Source organism: Nelusetta ayraudi, unplaced genomic scaffold (assembly GCF_046127955.1).
Source record: "Nelusetta ayraudi isolate G7.1 ecotype Tasmania unplaced genomic scaffold, CSIRO-AGI_Nayr_v1 ptg000042l, whole genome shotgun sequence".
NCBI classification, from domain to species: Eukaryota; Metazoa; Chordata; class Actinopteri; order Tetraodontiformes; family Monacanthidae; genus Nelusetta; species Nelusetta ayraudi.
The window spans coordinates 4,835,250-4,854,864 of NW_027466092.1; the positions used below are offsets into that span (position 1 = coordinate 4,835,250).

At 45.5% G+C, this 19,615-nt stretch overlaps 1 protein-coding gene across 10 annotated transcripts in view; it reads right to left on the minus strand.

Moving 5' to 3' along the window:
* The window catches only part of cacna1g (calcium channel, voltage-dependent, T type, alpha 1G subunit), a 225,065-nt gene that overhangs the window by 50,540 nt on the left and 154,910 nt on the right, over nucleotides 1-19,615 (minus strand). For 7 of the 10 annotated variants that reach the window (XM_076033849.1, XM_076033844.1, XM_076033842.1 and 4 more), the window contains 8 exons: nucleotides 18,645-18,738; nucleotides 17,462-17,643; nucleotides 16,014-16,352; nucleotides 14,904-15,083; nucleotides 14,233-14,333; nucleotides 8,549-8,672; nucleotides 2,438-2,506; nucleotides 226-410 (listed from right to left, as the gene is read on the minus strand). In XM_076033849.1, coding sequence (XP_075889964.1) covers nucleotides 226-410; nucleotides 2,438-2,506; nucleotides 8,549-8,672; nucleotides 14,233-14,333; nucleotides 14,904-15,083; nucleotides 16,014-16,352; nucleotides 17,462-17,643; nucleotides 18,645-18,738 — 1,274 coding nt within the window. The remainder of the gene's footprint in view (nucleotides 1-225; nucleotides 411-2,437; nucleotides 2,507-8,548; nucleotides 8,673-14,232; nucleotides 14,334-14,903; nucleotides 15,084-16,013; nucleotides 16,353-17,461; nucleotides 17,644-18,644; nucleotides 18,739-19,615) is intronic. The other 3 variants (XM_076033848.1, XM_076033845.1, XM_076033841.1) reach the window with 1 other exon arrangement.

The window sequence follows — 19,615 nt, forward strand, 5'->3', positions numbered from 1 at the left end:
TACAAGAAGACAACAACAGCAAAAACAAAAGACAAAAACAATAATATATGAAAATTCCCCCAAAAGATGATGAAATATCAACTCAAAGGAAAACATCAATTCCAAACTAATATATATGGAGTTCAGGTTCAACTAATTTGTGCTACTTTTTTTTTCTTTTTTCTGTCAATTATGTATCTTGTGTCCTTGTGTATGAAGTGCCCGCACCACTGGAGAGACACTTACCGCAGGGGCCTGAGGGTCCTCAGCAGCCTCAGCACTCTCAGCATGCCCAGGATCTTGGTACCAGTGTTGGAGATGAGAGACACCAGGATGTCGATAACCGAGATCATCACCAGCATCCCGTCCAGAATGTTCCAGCTGCTCCTCAGGTAGGCCTTATCACCGAAGAACCAGCCCAATGCCACGACCTGGGGATACACGAGACAGAGAGTTATCATAGATCAATCAATTCAATAAATAACATTTTCTTTGTACAGCCCAGTTTCGTATTTTGCCTAAAAGGGCTTCACATTGTGTGGAGATGCAACATCCTCGACCCAGCTGAGGAAAAGCTTAAAAAACAACCCTTCACAAGGAAAAAGAAGAAGAACCTCAGAGAGGGAACAAGTGAACAAGTTGTGATCTTCACAATCACCTCGCTATGAAGTAACATGAAGCTAATACTTTGAGTAAACCACTGGGCGGAGGGACACAGTGTCCCTCAGACAGTGCCATGGTTTTACTTACTCAGCTTTTGGCTCAAATAAATCAGGTTGTGGGTCCTGGTTGGTCAAGAAATCATCATGACTATGACTCCACCTCAAAGTCTGCTGTGATCAGACGTTGGCTTCTTCTCAACAAACGCACCAATTTGATCATGGGAGTAGCTGCACTGAGCACACATTTTTGAAATCACTCCGCCCAGCAGCATGTCTGTAATGTAGTTCCCACTACCGTGCCATGTTACATTGGTATTTCATCGTGTGGCCAATGTGCAGGTCAAAACCTGAGGGTTTTGAGGGGCCTGTGCCATTCACCTCTGAACCCCTGGATCTCCAGACATTAATAATCAAATGCAATGTACTTCCTCACATATCTACAGGTCTTATGGCGATAACCAAATTTGCCAAAATGATGAACTATCCCTTTAAGCACAAATGACGGACACTCTGTGTGCGTTGGTGTGTGTGTGAGACAGCGAGTTCACCAGTTGTGCTAACAGCAAAAATAAAGATGGAGAGATGTTAAAGGAGTGACACAAATGAACTTTCCTTCCTGTGGCTCCTGCCTCCGGCTGCACAGACCTCCACTGAGGGCCGGGCCATTAGAATACTGGCCAGACAATCCACTTCTGCATTATGAAATGGCCTGTGTGTGTGTGTGTGTGTGTGTGTGTGTGTGTGGGGGGGGGGGGGGGGGGGGGAGTTTATTTGTTAGCTGTTCTATTCACTAGCCAGAATTTGGTTGAGTTTTTTTTATTTTTTTTTTAAGTTGACAGGTTGACGTCTCTAAATGCCGGACTGGAGACAAATGAGGTCTGGATGGTGAAGCAAACAGTCGTTTTCATTGCAGGAGTCTAAAGTCTATTAATGATGGTAGGTGAGCAAGTGTAGCCATTAGTTATCGGCTCATGCAGGAATGAGGAAACCAAATCGAGGAAAATGAAAATTGTACATCTAAAAACAGAACGTGTGTCCTGTTCAATCTATTTTTGAAAGAAAATAGGACAATGTGTGTTCCTATCTTTCTAAAAGAAAGTAAATAATTTGCAGAGAAAATAACTGAAAGTGGCTCACACATTTGAATGTCATGGAAAACTTTTTGCAAAAACAACAGATTTGGGATAAAGTTTTCATGCAGATACAATGGCAGAATCTTTCTTTATATTGTGTGTTCTTTTTTAAAGTTAGTGTGAGGGCTTTGCATGAAAGCAGGAAGAGGAAGTGAAAATCAAGACACACTTTTCTGACACTGTGTATGCCCTTTGTGACATCTTGAAGAGCAGCTTTCCACAGCGGGATGTGTCTCCCAGGGGGAAGACAACACACCCAGCCAGCCGTTTTTGTCTCACATCACTGAGACAACTTAGTTTTTGTCCATTTCATAACACGTGGAAGGTCTGCATGGACCTTGTTAACAGAGGCTGTAAAGAAAGGGCTACATTTCCTGTTTAAAGGAAAGCTATAGAGTTTCTTCTGGAAAGTGAAAGTACTTAATTTAAATATAAATGTAAGGTGGCCCCGCTGATGGCCAGCATATAAGACAGACAAGTGCAAATGGATCAAAAAATGGGAACTTTGCAAGACTAGAAAAATTCAAACTGTACTCTTTAAAATTCAAATTTCAATGCTCATACCAAACAAATTTTATGGTACAAATATGGTACAAAATGCGTAATGGGCTTGCTCAGGCGCTATACAGGATGCAGCGTTGGTGTAAATCCAGACTTTCTCACCTTTATCAACATCTCGGTCACGAAGATTGCCGTAAAGATGTAGTTGGACAGCGTTAAGAAGATGCGCTCCTGTAGCAGAGGGAGAGAAAGAGAGCGCAGACCGTTAAAAAGTGAGGCTGGCTCACAGCATCAATAGCTAATTAAAAAAATGCTTCATTTTTTTCCCCTGCCTCTAAATTGAACCTGTGTTCAGCTGAATAATGAATGCGCTAGCTGCTCCACAAGTTCCCCTGTTGCACTCACAAATAACGACGGCTGGCAGGCAATTATAAAAGTTGACTGCATGTTAATTATCACGGCAGGAAGTATTTAGACAAGCCATCTAATGGGTGGGCACGCACGGAGATGACAATATTATCTTCAGTCTTTGTGAGAGTGCACAATAGCTCGCAATGATCCCCTCAGTATGTCATCACAGAACTGCTGCAAAACTTTGACACTGAATTCCTGCAAGTGGGGACCCAAGTGTTGTCGTTTTTTTTTTCCCCTTTTAAAGGTTAATTGTGTAACATTTGGAGATTTTGAAGAAGAAACAGTGACATTAAATGGCTGCATTTTGCATTGCACTTTCACTCTCCGTCCCTCTCCTGAGCTTGCCAGTGAGCTACAGTGGCCTGCACACTCAAACCTGGATACCTCGTCCACCTTCTTCTTCATTGGTTTATTTCAGGGTGCGAGCAGTCACGCTAAATACAAAATGCGTGGTCAGGCAGCTGGATTGTCCACACCAGGCTTCCTTAGAAATATTGCAAATTACTTTTATTGTACTGCGATTCGACACTTTTTTAAATGTAATTCTGGACAGTATATCATTAGTATATTAGCTTTCACTCATATAAAACTTGTAAATCAAGCAAAATATTACACAGTGGACCTTTAAAAGTCAAAAGGTGGCCACTCAGTTTAGAGGAGAAGCTCATGTTGGACTTTTTTCCAATACAAGCACGCATTGCACTCATCTCCAGTCACTTTGCTGCTGTAGGAAACGTGGCGCGGTGGCGTGCATTGCTAAACATGCAACAGAGGATGGGAGCCTGTTCAGTGAGCTAAACAAGGGCTGAGCAGAGAAAACAAGCAACGAGCGAGAAACACTAACTGCTTATTTACCCTCCTCCACCCTCCCAACCTTATGGTCCCCTGTCCTGCTACTGGCGGCTATGCGAGTGTGTGTGTGTGTGTGTGAGGGCAGGGTAGGCAGCCGCCTTTCCCACGGCCCCCCGGCTAACTCCGCCCATGCTCGGCGGAATGCACCATGACACACACACAAACACAGATGAGGAAGTCCTGCAGCGCTTTTTCGTCAAGGCTCTGGGAATGTCGGCCGTGACATCACCGGGAGGGCCGACGGTCAGGAAGGGTTTGTGAATTCGACAACAGCCCACGCGACAGCGGCCATCCCCGTCCCCTGTGAACCGCTCTGCGTATTTTCATTCATGATGAAAAAGCAGCCATGGGGGATGACAGGAAGCAACATGGGAAGCAGGGCTGTGCCACGCCAAGTCCTCCACAAACAGCCCCATGAAGTTTATGGGATGGTTAAAATGTTGCATTGTGAAATCAGTGATGTATCAAATGATTTCTTTACATTCCTTTGCTCAGCTGCTCGGTAAAAGACACAAGCCTCACAAAACACCAGCTAGCAGCGATCCATCCCAAGGCTGAATGACTATTGGCTGGACGATTATCCGGCCAATAATTCATTGATTATTTCATTATTTGGGATATCAGTACAGATTACTGATAAGAAAATATTCATTAAGAATAATAGATTCTTATAAGGCAAGGAAACTTCCAAATTCAGTTCTTCTTACATAAAATGTGGTTTGTACAATTTTCAGTGTGATGGAATGTTTTCTACACTTTTATTTTAAAGTTCGTTACCTTCAGCTTTTACAATTCACTAAACCATGCTTCCTTTTAACATGTACCCACCTTTCAGAACTGTCTGTCAGGGATCCTACCTGGAACAGTGTCTTTGTCTCCCCCTACCTGTCAGAGAGTGCCCCAGTCTTTTGTTTTTGTCACCATATGCTTTGCCATGTGACTTCTACCATCTACTTCCTGTCTGTGGTTTTCCCGCCATTTTGTTGACTCACCTGGTGCCCATTTTAGACAATCAGACTGACTACTTAAGGCCAGCCTTGGCAATCCTGCTTTGTCTGATCGTCAATTCAAGTCCTTGGATGTTCCCGACTGTTTAGAGAAGCCATTTACTCAGTTTCCATCGCGCCTGTTCAGACTGTTCCTGTTTTTGACCTCTGCCTGTTTTTTGACCTCAAAACTTGCCAATCGATTTGGACTTCCCTGGCTCAGTCTGCCCACCTGCCTGTGTACAACCCCTGCCTGTTTTGGACTCCGGCTCTGCCTACTGGATTTGTAAAAAGTTAAAGAAATAAAGAACTCTGATTGTCTCTGATCCGCTCCTGAATCGTGCCCTGACACTGTCAAGCTATTGACAGAAACAAATCACCCTGCTGCACTGTTAGCCATGAGCCAAAGAAACTTTTAACTGGTAAGAAACTTTGGTGAAGCCTCACACTCAGAAATAGCAGTGACTTTTTTTTAAAATAAATCCATTGATTTACAAACGTGAATCTATATTTCTAGAAAGGCAAATGGCAGAAAATGAGTTGTTTGCATATTAATCCTGGAAGTGGCTGCTATTCTGGGCACAGCCACTTAATACGGCTAAAGGCAAAAGCTGTACAGTTATTCCAAGACTTCATCACAGTTTTATAATCAATTCAATGACTGTATTAGTCAGTAACAGCACTTTAATGCTTCCCTGAGTATGTTCCCAATTCAGAATGGAAGCTCAGCAAGATAATAAACTTTAATTTTGTTGAACAAATCCCCCCATTTAAAGGTAGCTAAACCAAATTTTGTGTTTTAAGGCTTGCAGCAGTGAAACCCCAGCATCACCACTAATTTCCCTGTGAGTTATGGGCGCAACAGTCTATTGGAGATACAACCAGCTGACTGTGATTATGTTTTAATGCATTTATTGCTTTGAGCTAGACATGCATGCAGACGCAGCCTGCAGCAGCAGAGCGGTCCCCACAGAAATGTGCAATCTGAGATGGAAGGCAGGTCCGTCACTCACGCTCAAGACAACAGATTTATCGTTGGTAAAGAGCCAAAAGTATAAAAGAAAAAGATGGGAACATCTTGTATCCATAATTTGTCTGGGAGAAATTAATTTACAGCCAGTTGGAGTCTTGGAATAGACAGTGTCTGAACAGTGGTGCAAAACAAAGCTGTATACAATAATCAAGGAGCAAAGGGAACTTGGTGCCATGTTTCATTGACTCAAAAGCCGGAACAGCAAATATTTGGCGCAGCTAGCTGTAGCCAGGGAATTTGTCTTTCTTGGTGTCATTGCTCTGCACTGTACATGTATTGATGTACACCGATGAAAGTTTATTTGCCTTAATGCTACACTATTCAGCAGACCAATAAGACCACTTATTGTTTTATTAAAAACAAGCTGTTCTGGTGCACTCCAACATACTACTGGATTGCTCCAGATGGCTGAGCCGTATCCATCAGGGCTTTCACGCTCCCGAAGTTTGCAAGTGGCCGTACCAACAACATGTCATCTGGTGGAGACTCGCTGCCAGGAGTCTGATACACACCTGATGGCTGCAATGTTACCATAAATGCTTGATAATTCTCATTGAAAGTATGCAATTCAAATTATTTCCAAAAATCACCAGTTTAACTTCAAATTGAAGGTTTCTAGAATTTTCCTGGGAATGTTCTGCTCCTACGCAATCATCCTGTGTGTTTTAATTACAATAACTTAGCAGGTCACTGACTAAGACTGATTTTAACGCTTTTGCAAACTTTCCATCTCTTCAGAGCAGTGAATAGAAAAGTTAAACCCCAACTCCTGAAAGCCTTCACTCAAAAGTCAGTGCTGAACCTTTATCTTCATGTCGCATAGTGACGACAACACGAGGGGCAGAAAAACCAAGACTGATTTATTTTATACCCCTAATGCTCACATAATTCGATTTGAAGCAGACTGTGATGCATTGTTTCCTAATTCAATAAGAAGTAATATATCATAATAGGTGCTATAATCGCCCTCAATCATCTCTTACTGAGCCACAGGAAGGCAGTATCCCGGCAACCGGCAGCACAGAACCACAACAGCTATAGTCTGCAGGCCAAGTACAAAGTGTCTGACATCAACTTCCAGGACATTAGGCTAATTGTGCAGCCTGCATTCCATAGTAAATGTTGTGACTCATAGATTTTTTCTTTTTTTTTTAATCTCAGTAACAATGAATACATTTGTATCTGGGGGGATGAAACATGTGTTCTCTGGCAGGCTGGCACCCGGGCAGTGATAAATTATCAGTGTTTGGTGGTTGCACTTGGTCAAAACAGAGCGAGCCGGAGAAATCTGATTCACATTCAGCCTCGTTAATTTAAAACAACCGACGCAACACATTACACGGAGGGTAGCAAATTAATGACTTGCTAATGTTATTTTAAAAAGTCATAACTCACCAGCTGTGTGCAAACATCATGATTCATCATGTAGTTTCAACTTTTAATAACAACAAACTTGCCAAGTTAAATTGGTACACCGCTCTGTTTTGTATGTAATGTGTTTCCATGCGTAAGTGTCGCTTGATTCCCAAGAAGAAGAAATCCCCACGGTGGTAGAAACCCTTTATTTCTGGGTTTTTGTTGCGGTATAATTTCAACATTGGTGTCGAGGTTCAGCGCTTGACAAATTTATTCGACTGCATGTCATAAAAACAAAACTAAGTCAGAAAGAAATAAATCAAGGCAAACACTCAACCACTCAAACGAATTGTTCTGTTTAGGAATGCAAGCAAACTATGAACTAACATCAACAACATTTTTTCAGGTTGTTTTTTTTTTTTTTTTGATAGCGCATTTGTAGATAACGATAACAATTGCATTTTAGAATTAAAAATACATGTGTAATTTTATAAAGCTCCTTCCTGCTGTATTGACTATGACAGAAACATAAGAATTGATTTTGATCGCTACCAACACTTCGTTTAGGGCAGCTGTGGCATGAAACTTGTCGGGTGGGGGTTTCATCTTGTTGTAAAGTCATAGTTTTAGTAACCATGATAAAACTAGTTGAAATGCAGATTTGAATGGGAGTACTTGCATTGGTGTGTGTGTGTCCAATGGCCTGATTAGGCCTGGCTGTCTGTGTGGCGGCCCTCACTTGTTAAACATTCCCTCTGCTGGACATTAGCCACGTTCGCCAGCCCGAACATAATTGAATCTATTACAATGACACAGCCTCCTCAGTTTTTAGCCGCAAAACAAGCAGGATGGCGCGTTCCAGCAGGACTAAATTACAGTCTAGGCCCATCGGTAGAACAAATCACTCAGTGTGAGAAAAAAAAATAAATAAATAAATAAATCAGTGATAATTATTGTGTTTATGCACAGGGCCGTGTTCTGCCTCGGCGAGCGCCAGTAGAACAGGATGGAGATAGATGTTGCTGTGTTTCTGGCGTGTGGCCAGGCCATCGCATCTGGAATGACTGTGAGCTGATGGTGTTGATGATGCGCTTACAGCGGTTCAGCACCCGCTACCCTGAGCTGTTGGCTCGCAGTCAAACAGCAGAGATTCCCAGCTTCCCAGACCAGATTATTCCCCTTCATTTGTCCCCCGGAGACTCAACCTACTCTGTGATGCACGTTTGTGTTTAAAGGTCCCATATTACACCTTTTTTTTTTTTTTTCAAATCCAAATTTGTAAAAACTTATTTAGATCTCCAGAAGCAGCCGACTTGATCGTGTGTTTCCAACCTCCTGCTGCAACGGATGCCTGGCAGGACATTACATGTGTCTGGAAGAAGACGGAAACAGAGGCTGGCTGGAGGCGTCAACAACCACAGAATGGTATCAATGAGGTACCAGCGCCATCTGTTACATCATCACAAAATAAGTAAAAGATGGAATATTCACCTTTTAGTAACTTCACTGATGTGGTACAAACACTTAAGATATGTTTTTTTGTATAATATGGCACCTTGAAGAAGTTGTGTGTTTCTCAAACTTGTCAACTTGAAGTTTGTGTGTGTTGCAAAACTGCGAGCCCAGACTTACTGCACTGCCGGGGTCAATGCGAGGCCTCTCCATGGCGATGGTGATGCAGTTGAGGAAGATGATAACCAACACAATGTGGTCAAACATCTTGTGGGAGATGATCTTATTGCACACGTACCGAAACCTGACAGAAAACAAAGAGAAGAAGAAATGAGTTAAACTTGGTGCTTGTCTATGAAATGATGGGCGACTTGAACTTTTGAAAACATTAATTGAATTTGGGAATCTCTACGAAAGCCAGGGCTGTGTGTCCAGTTAGGTTATAACACAGGTTTTGTATGTGTCTACTGGAAGAAACAGAATTTTTACTGTCAAGAAAGGATGTTTGATTTGTTTTCGTGGATGACGCCGAGGAACAGTTCCTCTTGATCCATCCAGGCAGATGTGTTAATGCTAACAGCCGGTTTTCAGCAGTTTTCTCCGCTCACTATGGAAACATGGAGGAGGACGCAAACAGCACAGACCTCGTGAGATGAACGTTTGCTACGTCAGCGTCATTTCTGCAAACCTGCTTCCATAAAACATTTTGTGCCTTGGCTCCGATTCCCAAAAAATACTGGAACCTCCTCAAGGGAGCCTTCGGACTTTATTGCAAATAACACAAAGTTGTTTTGAATTTTGTTGTTTCCATATACTCTCTGATGCTGATTCCTTCTGAATGCACATTAACAGGTTTTATGGAAATGAGCTGGCTGACGTAATTCACACAAGAGTTCCAACACGTGACCACTCAGAATACAGTTGGCAAACTGTTGTCTTGATGTGGCCGAGCAGGAAGTTTTTATCCAGACTGAACTGCCCGTCTATCGACTTCACATGCGTTGCAGCTGGTCCCACTGGCTGATCCAGTGTTGAATCAACCGCCTTAGCATTTTGTTGTGTGAACTGACGGTTCACCTGCATTCTCTTATAAGCTGTAACAACAATTATAAAAACTGTAGACTGCCCATTTTGTTGTTTTTCATTGGGCTTTGACGTTATTTACTCCTGGAGTCCTCACCATGTGAACGGCAAAGGTGCCAAAACAAACTCACAGTTTTACGATTAGCTATAATTTACAGTTGCTAATAGTTTCTCAGTTGGATATGTACGGCCATCGAGCAACCATTAACAACTGGCGCCGTTAAAGTTTGCTGGACTTCTGCTACTGTTGGACAAAATGTTGGACAAAAAAAATCTTCCACTTGCATTTCACATCACAAGTGACCTTTTGTGCAGATGAGCCACAAAGATAAACAATGCAATGTCTTCCTAGCGATTCATTCCCAGATTGGATGACTTGTAGATGTAAAGGTGCAGTGTGTATTTTCTGGGCTGATTTAGGATTTTTATATTGGTAAAAACTACAACCAGGGTCTAGTGTCCTGGTTGCCCATAACTACATTAATAAAAGTTTATACTCGCAGTACAATAAAAGTAATTTGGTTTTCCAACCCAGGAACTTGTTATATATAAGAATATACGTAGTTAGCTGCCATCTTGCACCGCCATATTTCTAAGGAAGCCTGGTGTGGACAATGCAGCCCGCCTGACAGTGCGATTCTTAATTAGGGTGACTGCTCGTATCCTTAAATAAACCACAGAAGAAGGTGGATGAGGTAACCAGGTTTGTGTGCGCAGGCCTCCATAGTTCACTGGCAAGCTCGGAGAGGTAGGGGTAGTTAAAGAGCGATGCAATCTAAAACATAACCACTTGATTACACACTCAACCTTTAAAGGGAAAAACTACGGCAACTGCGTCCCTGCTTGCAGGCATTCAGGGCAAGTTCTGTGACGACATACTGAGGGGATCACTGCGAGCTACCGTGCGCTCTCACAAAGACTGAAGATAATATTGTCATCTCTGTACGTGCCCACCCGTTAGACAGCTCGTCTAAATACTTCCTGCCGGGATAAATTGTGATACATTTGGCGGAACCGTTGAATCGCAGAGTTGAACGCGTGGGGACGTAAAACAAGAACACGAGCTTGTCGGTGCACCGCGCCACTTCTTCCGTAACGTGTGAAACGCACTGCGATGGACGAGTGCCGTGCATCAGCGGTGAAACATCACCTTCCGTTTTGGAGCGCTTGTCTCACACACGCAGAGGTAATGAACCGCTGCTGAACCAGGGCTTGTTACTTATGCCTGACTTTCATTACAAGACATGAAAAAGATTCCGGGGCTCTTAGCTCGTGACAACAGAGAGGAAGAAAGAGGAAACGCTTGTTGTGCACGGCACTGTGACGGATTTAACTGCGCATCAAATCCGCTCTTAGTGTTCCTGGCAGTGGGGGGGAGGACACTGTGCGGCACAGATCTGGATTTCTTTTTTTTTTTTTTTTTTCTGTTTTTGAGGAAGCGGGGGGGCTTTATTTGACAAAGTAGACACCATTGTGTCAACACTGCTGAGTGCACCTCCATCTGTGCGCCTCTTCTGACTCCGGCGATGATTCTGCATACAGTAAACAGGCTGAGGGGGCAAATTCCTCTTTGATATCTGCACAGCAAAGCCGCCGACGCTGGAGGTTTACGCCGAGCGGAGAGGAGGGAGGACACCAGCTAAACACACACGCCCCCCCCCCCCCGCCCGAAGTCTCCCGGGACGACGTCTGTCTGCAGAGGACTTTAATGTTGAGTTCAAGCGGCTCACAAACACAGAGACTTCAAACCTCGAGCAAAACGCATAAATAACGTAAATAACCCCTCTTTTCTTGCTGCCAGACAGAAAATTTGAGAAATATAAGTGACATCTTGCTGCATCAGCTTGCACCGACTGACAGGTTCTTGGCTTTTTCTGCATGGATGTGAGCAAAGTGTTTCGGTTTTGAAGGATCAATGCCTCAACTTCATCTACGTCATGGCTGTGTGACTTGCTGCTCAGTCACTGGTATCACCTACCCGTCAAGAACAAGTTCAAGGCCCGCAACCTTTGCTGCATATTTGCCTTCCATGAGTTTTCAAAATCAATCAGGAACACAAACCACTAAACTTCCAGTTCCAGTTTTATGTTTCACTTTGAAACGCAAGGTCTTTGAACTTAAGAAAGCACCACCGTTCATTACATTTCTCACTTTTGGTGAATTCAACAAATCCCTCTTCAAATGAATTTCACATTTGTAGTTTCTTCACCAGATTCACCCTCAGCAGAAGCAGCAAATCACTTCAATCTGGAGTACTGCAATGTGTATAGTGCGTCCAATATCTTCATTAGAAGACGGCGCCAGACTGCAACAGCATGTTGGAAACGGAATTGTTAAGAAGAGTGAAAATATAGAACAAGAGATTGTGTCTTCCAGTGCCTGTTGTTGCCGTAAATTATAATAATCACACCAGGGTTTTTCTCTCACAACTTTATGTGTAATGACCGCAACTCATCCCGGAAAGAAGATGTGGCCGGGAAACACGTTTTGCCGATGGAACACATTTCATCGGTCATAACTCAAAATCAGAACAAAGAGACAACTGTGGCCACAGCTGGACCGAACAGGCTCTCATTAAAAATGAATTGGCACATTGCATTTTGGCTGTATTGCCAGAACTACCATTTGATTTTCTGATCACTAACAATGTCAGTGAGTTGCACAAAACTGTTTACAAATACAGATTAATGAAACGACATGGCTGTCCAGTAGGCGCAAATAAAGATTGCAGGACTGCTGTATCGAAGCCTCACACACACTGTGATGCCATTCAGAACAAAGGGAAACTGTTTCATTTTGCCAGATGCCTTTTTAGGCTCTTTAAATATCAACCTAAAAGGTTTGAAGTTAGTTCAAAAGTAGGCATTTCATCTCATAAACTGTAAAATCTACCTATTACCAATTACCAAGAAGACAGCAACAGAAATTGGCCCAAAATGATGAAATTACAACAGCGTAAAGGTGAGAAACGAGAAAAAAAAATAATTGCTTTGAATTTTAGGCCAAAGCCACTGATTGATAATTTCTTCCGTGTTGCCAACTCATTGGAAAAAAAAAAAAAAACCTGGGCGAATTGGACAACTGTAGTCCAATTTCACACATCGCGAGCTCCATTGATACGGACGTCGGCGTCCACCTTTCGGCGACGGCTTGATGTTTAATCGGCATGTTGCAGGCAGCACGGCGACATGTCGCTGCGCGGCGCCTTCACAGCGACGGCCCCCAATCAGACCGACAGCTGTGCATGTGCAGATCAAAGACCCACAGTGGTTGGGGGGGGGGGGGGGGGGGGTGTCAGAGTGAAGAGGATTCTGCACGTGGCCAGAGATAATGCAGCGCTCTGCAGGAGGGCAGAGGGACTCCCCGCCCCCTCTGCATCGACGCCGCCCCCCCACCCCTGACATGGCAAAAATGTGCAGATAAAAGACACCGCTGAAGGGAAAATGTGGGAGGAATTGTGGCTGATATGGGACAGAGGAGGGGAAAGAATGCTGCGCCGGCACTGTGGCGCAAAGAAGCTCGGCTGCCATTACAGTCAGCATTATTAAATATCAGTCAGTGCAGCGTTAGGCATCATCTTGTCAAGGGGATGGCCCAGTTTTACACACAGAAATGTAATGGTGCAGAGAACTTTTTTTTGACATTTTTGAAATACGTCTTCTGCTTTTGTTGACTTTCCACAAAAGCAACTTTAGTCTCTAATCTTTCAGAATTGTATGACAGCACAGTTATTGTGCATTAAAAATAAATTTGCATTAGAATTAATGACAAGGTCCCTCAGCCTCATTCACAGAAAAAAGTGACAAACTGTTGACAGTTTACTGAAATCCTTCCGCCACCTTTTTGCTGGTTTGGTTTCCTTCTCCTTCTTCCAGTAGACACACAACACATTATATGGTGTAACTATACTTAAGCTCAATGCTTCTCAACTGGTGCAGTCTCAGGACCCACATTTTGTTTCCTTATCATGAAGCTGCGACTCAATCAAAATAGCGCCGTGACTAACTTTTAGGTTGCAACCCACCAGTTCAGAAACACTGCTTTAGATAGCCTTGTTAGTTCACATCATACCACCCAATGGAAACGTAGCATGTAGCTAATAGTAGTTTTCATTTTATAAATGATTTTCCAGGTTTGCTTTAAATTCACTTGAGAATTTATGGAAATGCACTAATTAACTTGTGAGCAATGACAATGCACTCTCAGTTGGTCTTGTCTGACACTACATGCAAGTTTGGTTGGCTGCCCTGCACCTCTTACAAGAGCGTCTTTTTCATCACCTATAACATACTTGTGTCTTTCATCTTTTTGAAACGTCTGCCATTAAAAACACACAGACACAAGTTAGCAAGCTAGCCAGCACCCAAGCAAGAGCTGTTGACGTTGGTGAGTGCAAAAGGTGCCTGGCGCGATGATGCTAGCGATAGTTTAGCCTGATGAAATGGGCCTGAAATGTAATTTAAAGGGAAACTAATACGGGACGGACATCCTCTGGCCTGAAATATTAATCACTTACTTGACTCTGTCCACAAATGGTGATGATTGCATCATACATCTGTGTTTGCTCAGTGGAGGGTCAGTGCTCGCTGGAGCAACAGGAGCCACTGAGGGCGTGCAGGGAGCCGGTTTGTTTTGATAAATGTGCAACGACAACCTCAAGTGGTGAAGTGATACCACAAGTGGCCGCTTCAAGGTATGGCAATACGGGTATAAACCGCTAATATTGTTTAAGCGAGTTGTAACCCAGAGGTGGAGCCATAGATGCGAGTGGTAAATATTACTTGGAGTCAGGCGGGAAGAGGTAGAGCGACCAGGTGTCTCGCTGTCGACACCACTCGGGCTGCTTCTTCTCCAGCCAGCGGAACAATCTGGCCACACGGCCCTGGAGGGGGAGAGAAGGTGCACAGCGCATCCATTATTCATCAACACAATATCCTGCCGCACACTGGCGGGGTGTCACAAACATTTGCGACCGATTATTTTTTTTTTCATCTGTTTGCTCTCACACCACTGTTTGTTTTAGTGCAAATAATAAATGAAGAGGCAGGTCTACACATCCTCAGAGGTTGCACACTCCAACGCCACACTGGTCCTCTGAATCCAAGGCTTATTGGCGCAGTCTTTGCCGGTATAGATTTTTTTATTGTGGCTGAAGTGACAGATGGCAGATGCCCTACTCTTATACACAGTATATCAAAAGTGAGAATTTTCAATCTGAAAGCAAATACCGTGCAAATAATAATTTATAAAATCATCCAAATAATGTTTTTAATCTGGGTGTTCATGTTTCTTTACTACTATTAAGGAGAGAAGAAATAGAGCTAGGATTATAGTTGGACCATATCTTTGGTTGCAGAGTCGCACCGGTGTTTTTATTGGTTTGTCACTTTCTGAAACTTAAACACAGTATTTCAAAGAGCACAAGTGCAAGCGACCGAGCATGCGGACAGACCAGGGCAATTTCCTCCTCTGCGTTTTCATCCTCGGTGTTATCTTCCAGAGACACGTGTGTGGGGCCCAGGGCCGACGGAGATCCCTTCCCGTTGCAGTCGCTGTGCTCTGGGGGTCGCGGGTGCCCCAGTGAGGGGGGTCTGGAGCTGTGCATACTGGCTGAGCGGTGAAGGGAGGGCACCTGCAACGAGGAGGAAGATAGTTAGATGCCGGGTCCCAGAACATTATGGGGAAATCACTTTACACATGTTATTTTAACCACATGTCTCCAGCCTGACAGTGAGGTACCAGGAAATTAAAAAGGCAATCTTTCACTTATTTTAGAGCTTTTCATAAAATGTTGAGAAAATCAGTCATTTGTGGATGCAAAACTGAGCTTTTCTGTGGGAGGTTGTAAACAGAGGGCTAACTGGGTGTTTAAACAATTTGGGATAACAATTTAAGCCAGGCTGCTCCAACAGTCTGGGAGGGAAAAAACTGATGTAGACATTTGGTATAATTTGGGGACTTTTACAAGTAATTAGTAAGTTTCACCTGCATACATGGAGTTTGGAGTAACAACTTTTGTCGCCAGTGAGTCATCCTGCTTCCTAAAATTGTCCTTCCCTTGACTTTGTTGAAATTACAAGAACTAAGCGCCACGCCCACGTTCCCACTCAAAGCAATTTCCCCTCCCTGTCACAATGTGAGGTCGGTCTTTAATGCAACGTAAGGGCTCAGCAAACACAAGCTTTCACTCAGACGAATCTGACAGAAGGGGTGACATCAGACAGACAGGAGCATTTCTCAAGTGGAAACTCCGGCTGTAATGTATTCTTGTCAGGAAAAGATTCAGTTAACTCTTCTTTTGTTTTTTTTTTACAGAGCACCTTCATTTGGCAGGTTGCCAGTTAGGTGGGATCCATTGGAAATGAGCAAAACATCCTTGGAAAGAAGCAAAGAAATGGCGACAAGTCGCTGTATTTCAGAAGGACTCTCTGGTCATTCCAACTCGATGACTCCCCTTAAAACGCAGAGTCAAGCAGTGCAGACAGTGATTGTCAAACAGTGGTCTCTTTGTTGCTTGCTAACCCCACAGTCACCCCTGCACCCAGACTGAGACGCCGACTACCTGCAGCAGTGTGTCAGGGTTCAAGTCCATGGAGCTCCTCGTTTCCACCGACTCCATCCTGCGGTGTCTGGGCCCTCGCTGAGACTGGGACATGGAGTCCGTCCTGGCCAGCGAGGCGTCATCGTCCTCCATCAGCCCACCGCCGCCGTCTCCCCCGCCTTCCCCGTCCTCGGAGCTGGAGCCACCTTCCCCGGACAGCAGCGAGCGTCGCTCACCGGACTGACGCTTCTGACGCTTGAGAGACGGCGCCCTGCCCAGGCTGTTCCAGCTGGAGCGCCGGCTGGTCCAGCCACTGCCAGTGCTCCAAGGTGCATGCGGAGAAGTGCTGCGGGCACTCGTCTGGAGGTGGGTTGACACCAATGAGGAAGAGATAGGAAAGACTTGATGACGTGGTAATGGAAACAGGAGACAGCAGGGGTCTCGATAAGAGAAAGTGCTGATCTGGGCTCTGGTCAAAAACCAGAGGAACTTGATTTTTATAATAACTTGCTGATAGATGAATCAGATAGGTCGTCTTCTGCTTATTTTTGGCTTGATTCCTTTTCGTCCTGACTGATGAGTGTTTGGCAGCCTTGTGTAAACACTATGCATCACATGACTGACAGATTTTCCACATTGACTGTCTTCAGAGGGAAAGTGCAGCAGTCAGAATGTGTCAGCAAGCGTGTCTCTAATCTGTCATAATTAATGAACATAGTTTAAATAAAGTGAATATGGTAATACTGCTCCCCCTCCCCCAACAGATGAACGGGGGCATCTTGTTTTCTGGGAATGCAACACTAGAAGCTACATACAGCACCAACGGACCACTGAGTGAGAGCTACTGAGTCTAGCTGACGCATTGAGTGAATAGCTACTACCTCATGATGAAGCTCCCAGATGACCACCTGACCAGTGAAACTCTCCGGACCTCAAGGATGAGTAATGACAACACGTCAGTCATCTGTCTGGTGGTCCTTTCTGGTTTCATATCTTGCATCAAACTTTGAATTAGTCAGGCTGCCGAGGTCAAGCAGAAATCTGGAAGAAATATTCTACCTGCCACTCGCTCTTCAAAGGGCTGCGCACACCGGCCAGACTGCGCTGGCTTCGCCTGACGCGTCGCTGAAGCGAACGGAGATTCGACGTGACGCAGATGCGGACATCTGAGCCCATTTCCTAACTTCCTAATCCCAATCATAACTCTTCCTGAATGAAGACTGGCAGCGGCGCGAGCGAGGAGAGCGTCAGACTGTGCGCCGCGTTAATCTTCATCAATCACCGTGAAGCCCCACGTATCCGCAGGACCGGCCACAATGGATTCAGGGAGGCGCAGAGATGCAGATGATTCGTGACGCTTATCCTCTTACACATTTGTCAACGGCGAGGCTTTCTCTCAAATCCTCGCGCGTGCTTATCGAACGTGACGCGCTCCGCGGGCGCCAGAGCAGGGAGATGAATGTACGAACCGGCGACTTGTCGTAGAAGGCCGGGTCTACGGAGACGCTGCTGCCCCGACGGGACTCGGAGCCCGGGACGGGGTCACCTCCGCCGGGCAGCTTGGGCACCGGCATGGGGGTGGCGGCCGTGTGGGTGATCAGAGGCGGAGTCAGGTTGGTCTTCAGGTCCACGTGGCCGTTCACCGGCACTACTGGCGAGGAAGAGAGAGTTTTGAGCAGGGGGGTGAACGAGATCAGAGGATGAGGAGGGAGGGACGTCAGAGAAAGAGGATAGAAGACGTTAAAGTGGATAAAGAGAACAGCGGGCGCGGCGTCACGTGGCAGAGGAGAGGAGAACCACGCGGGACCCCTCGTCAGCGAGGCAAGCGGCCCTTGAAAAATAATAGGATGCCCCCGCCATGTTACTGAGCTGCGTGAATATTTCAGCGGGGGCATTAATCTTACGGGGGCGTGTGGGAGGAGAATATTATGTTTGGCGGCAACAAATAGTGCGTGACAGGCGGAGGGCGATGCAACTTTAATGATAATCATGCTAATTCCGCCGTCTCCCAACCAGGATCAGAGGCCGGGAGTATCAGGCTCCCCGCGGCCAAAGTAAGCACTTTTACCGTGATGCGTGTATAAGAAAGAAGAAAAAAAGGTCGCTGGAGGGAAGATGATGCTGCACGTCTGGGACCGAGGCGCTCCGTGCAGTTCGAGTTTCCAGCGGGCTCCTCAGTCTGGCCGTGCGCTAATTGGAGGGGATGGCTACTGCTGTACAAGGAATTATGGATGAGGCTGCCGCTGTTGCTGCTTGTGTTCGTGTGCGGGGAGACAGTCAGGCACGTGCCCGACGAGTGTGGTCGAGGGGAAGCAGGGGCAACAGGGAAGCCCCGCGGGGGGAGACTTGAGAACAAGACGCCGTACTAGACCTCCACTTAAGAATGCCTTTGACCCAACTCGCTGTTCCACTTTTCTTTTCTCTCTCTTTTAAAGCAACACAACAGAGAGTTTTAATCTGCGGGGAACAGCTAACAAAGATAAAGAGGAGGAAAATGCCAGCAGTTAGCTGAGCAAACACAGATGGTACCAGTTTTGCCAAGTGTTTGTAATGGGGCCTCTGATAAATTACCGAGACTCAGGGTTTTAATCCTTCGCATTCCCGACTGATTAAAGCACAGCCGGGGCACCTCGCGCGCCCGCGGTGACTCACCTGCGGAGGCCGACAGGTCCTTCTTGCTGCCGTTCACGTCCTCCATGCTCCGTGCGCAGGAATCGATTTCCGAGCCCGATTTCGAACCGTCGCCCTTCACACACACACACACATAAAAAAAAAAAAAAAAAAAAGGCGCGCATAGCGTTAGCAGTGGTGGGGAAACACCCGTGCGAGGGCGGCGCTGCTCGGTTGGCCGCCGACAGGGAGCGAGAAGGGGCGAAGCTGCCTCTAAGCACGGATCCCTCCGCTCGGCCGCGGCCTCCAGTCCTTCGTCCAGACCCCGACTCGGATCAGTTGTTAGGGGCGAGCTTCACCGGCGAAGTGGCCGCCCCGCTGATCGGGGTGCCCGGCAGAGTCGACCGTGTGCGGTGTTTGTGTCATGCAACAGGTTCACAAGGGGAACACCACACTGAAACCTCTGGTTACGGCTGGCGAGGTGCGATAAAAGAAACAGCACGTGCCAGGAAGAAGCTGACCTGTGAGCCGAGTTGGTTGTGTTGCGTTGTGAGGGGGCACAGCGGCCACATGGCAATGGTTTTCTGTGAAATACTCTATAAAGGCTTCAGTGTGGTTGCTACTTCTACTGTTTTCACACTTTACGAACACACAGCACACTCCCACTGCCCTCCCCCCCTGCCCATCGCCCCGGCGTGGTGGAATCCATATATCAGCTACACAGTCGTTCAGCTTCTCATTGCAGAAAAAACATCACTTTATTTTGCTTGGTCTTACACATACTTTCCCCAAACTCTTTATCCCCGACTTTGAACTCCTGTTTCACCTTTGGCAACCTTCTGCACTGTTTACCTCAGACAGTCAGCTTGAGCTTGTTTCTCTACACAGGACACAATTCGGTAACAGACCTGAGGGAGCCGGATGGATGCTGGATTCCTGGTTTAGCATCTCAAACCAGCGGTAGCTCAGTGAAAACAAGTGAAAACAATGTACTGAAAAACAGTCACCTCACG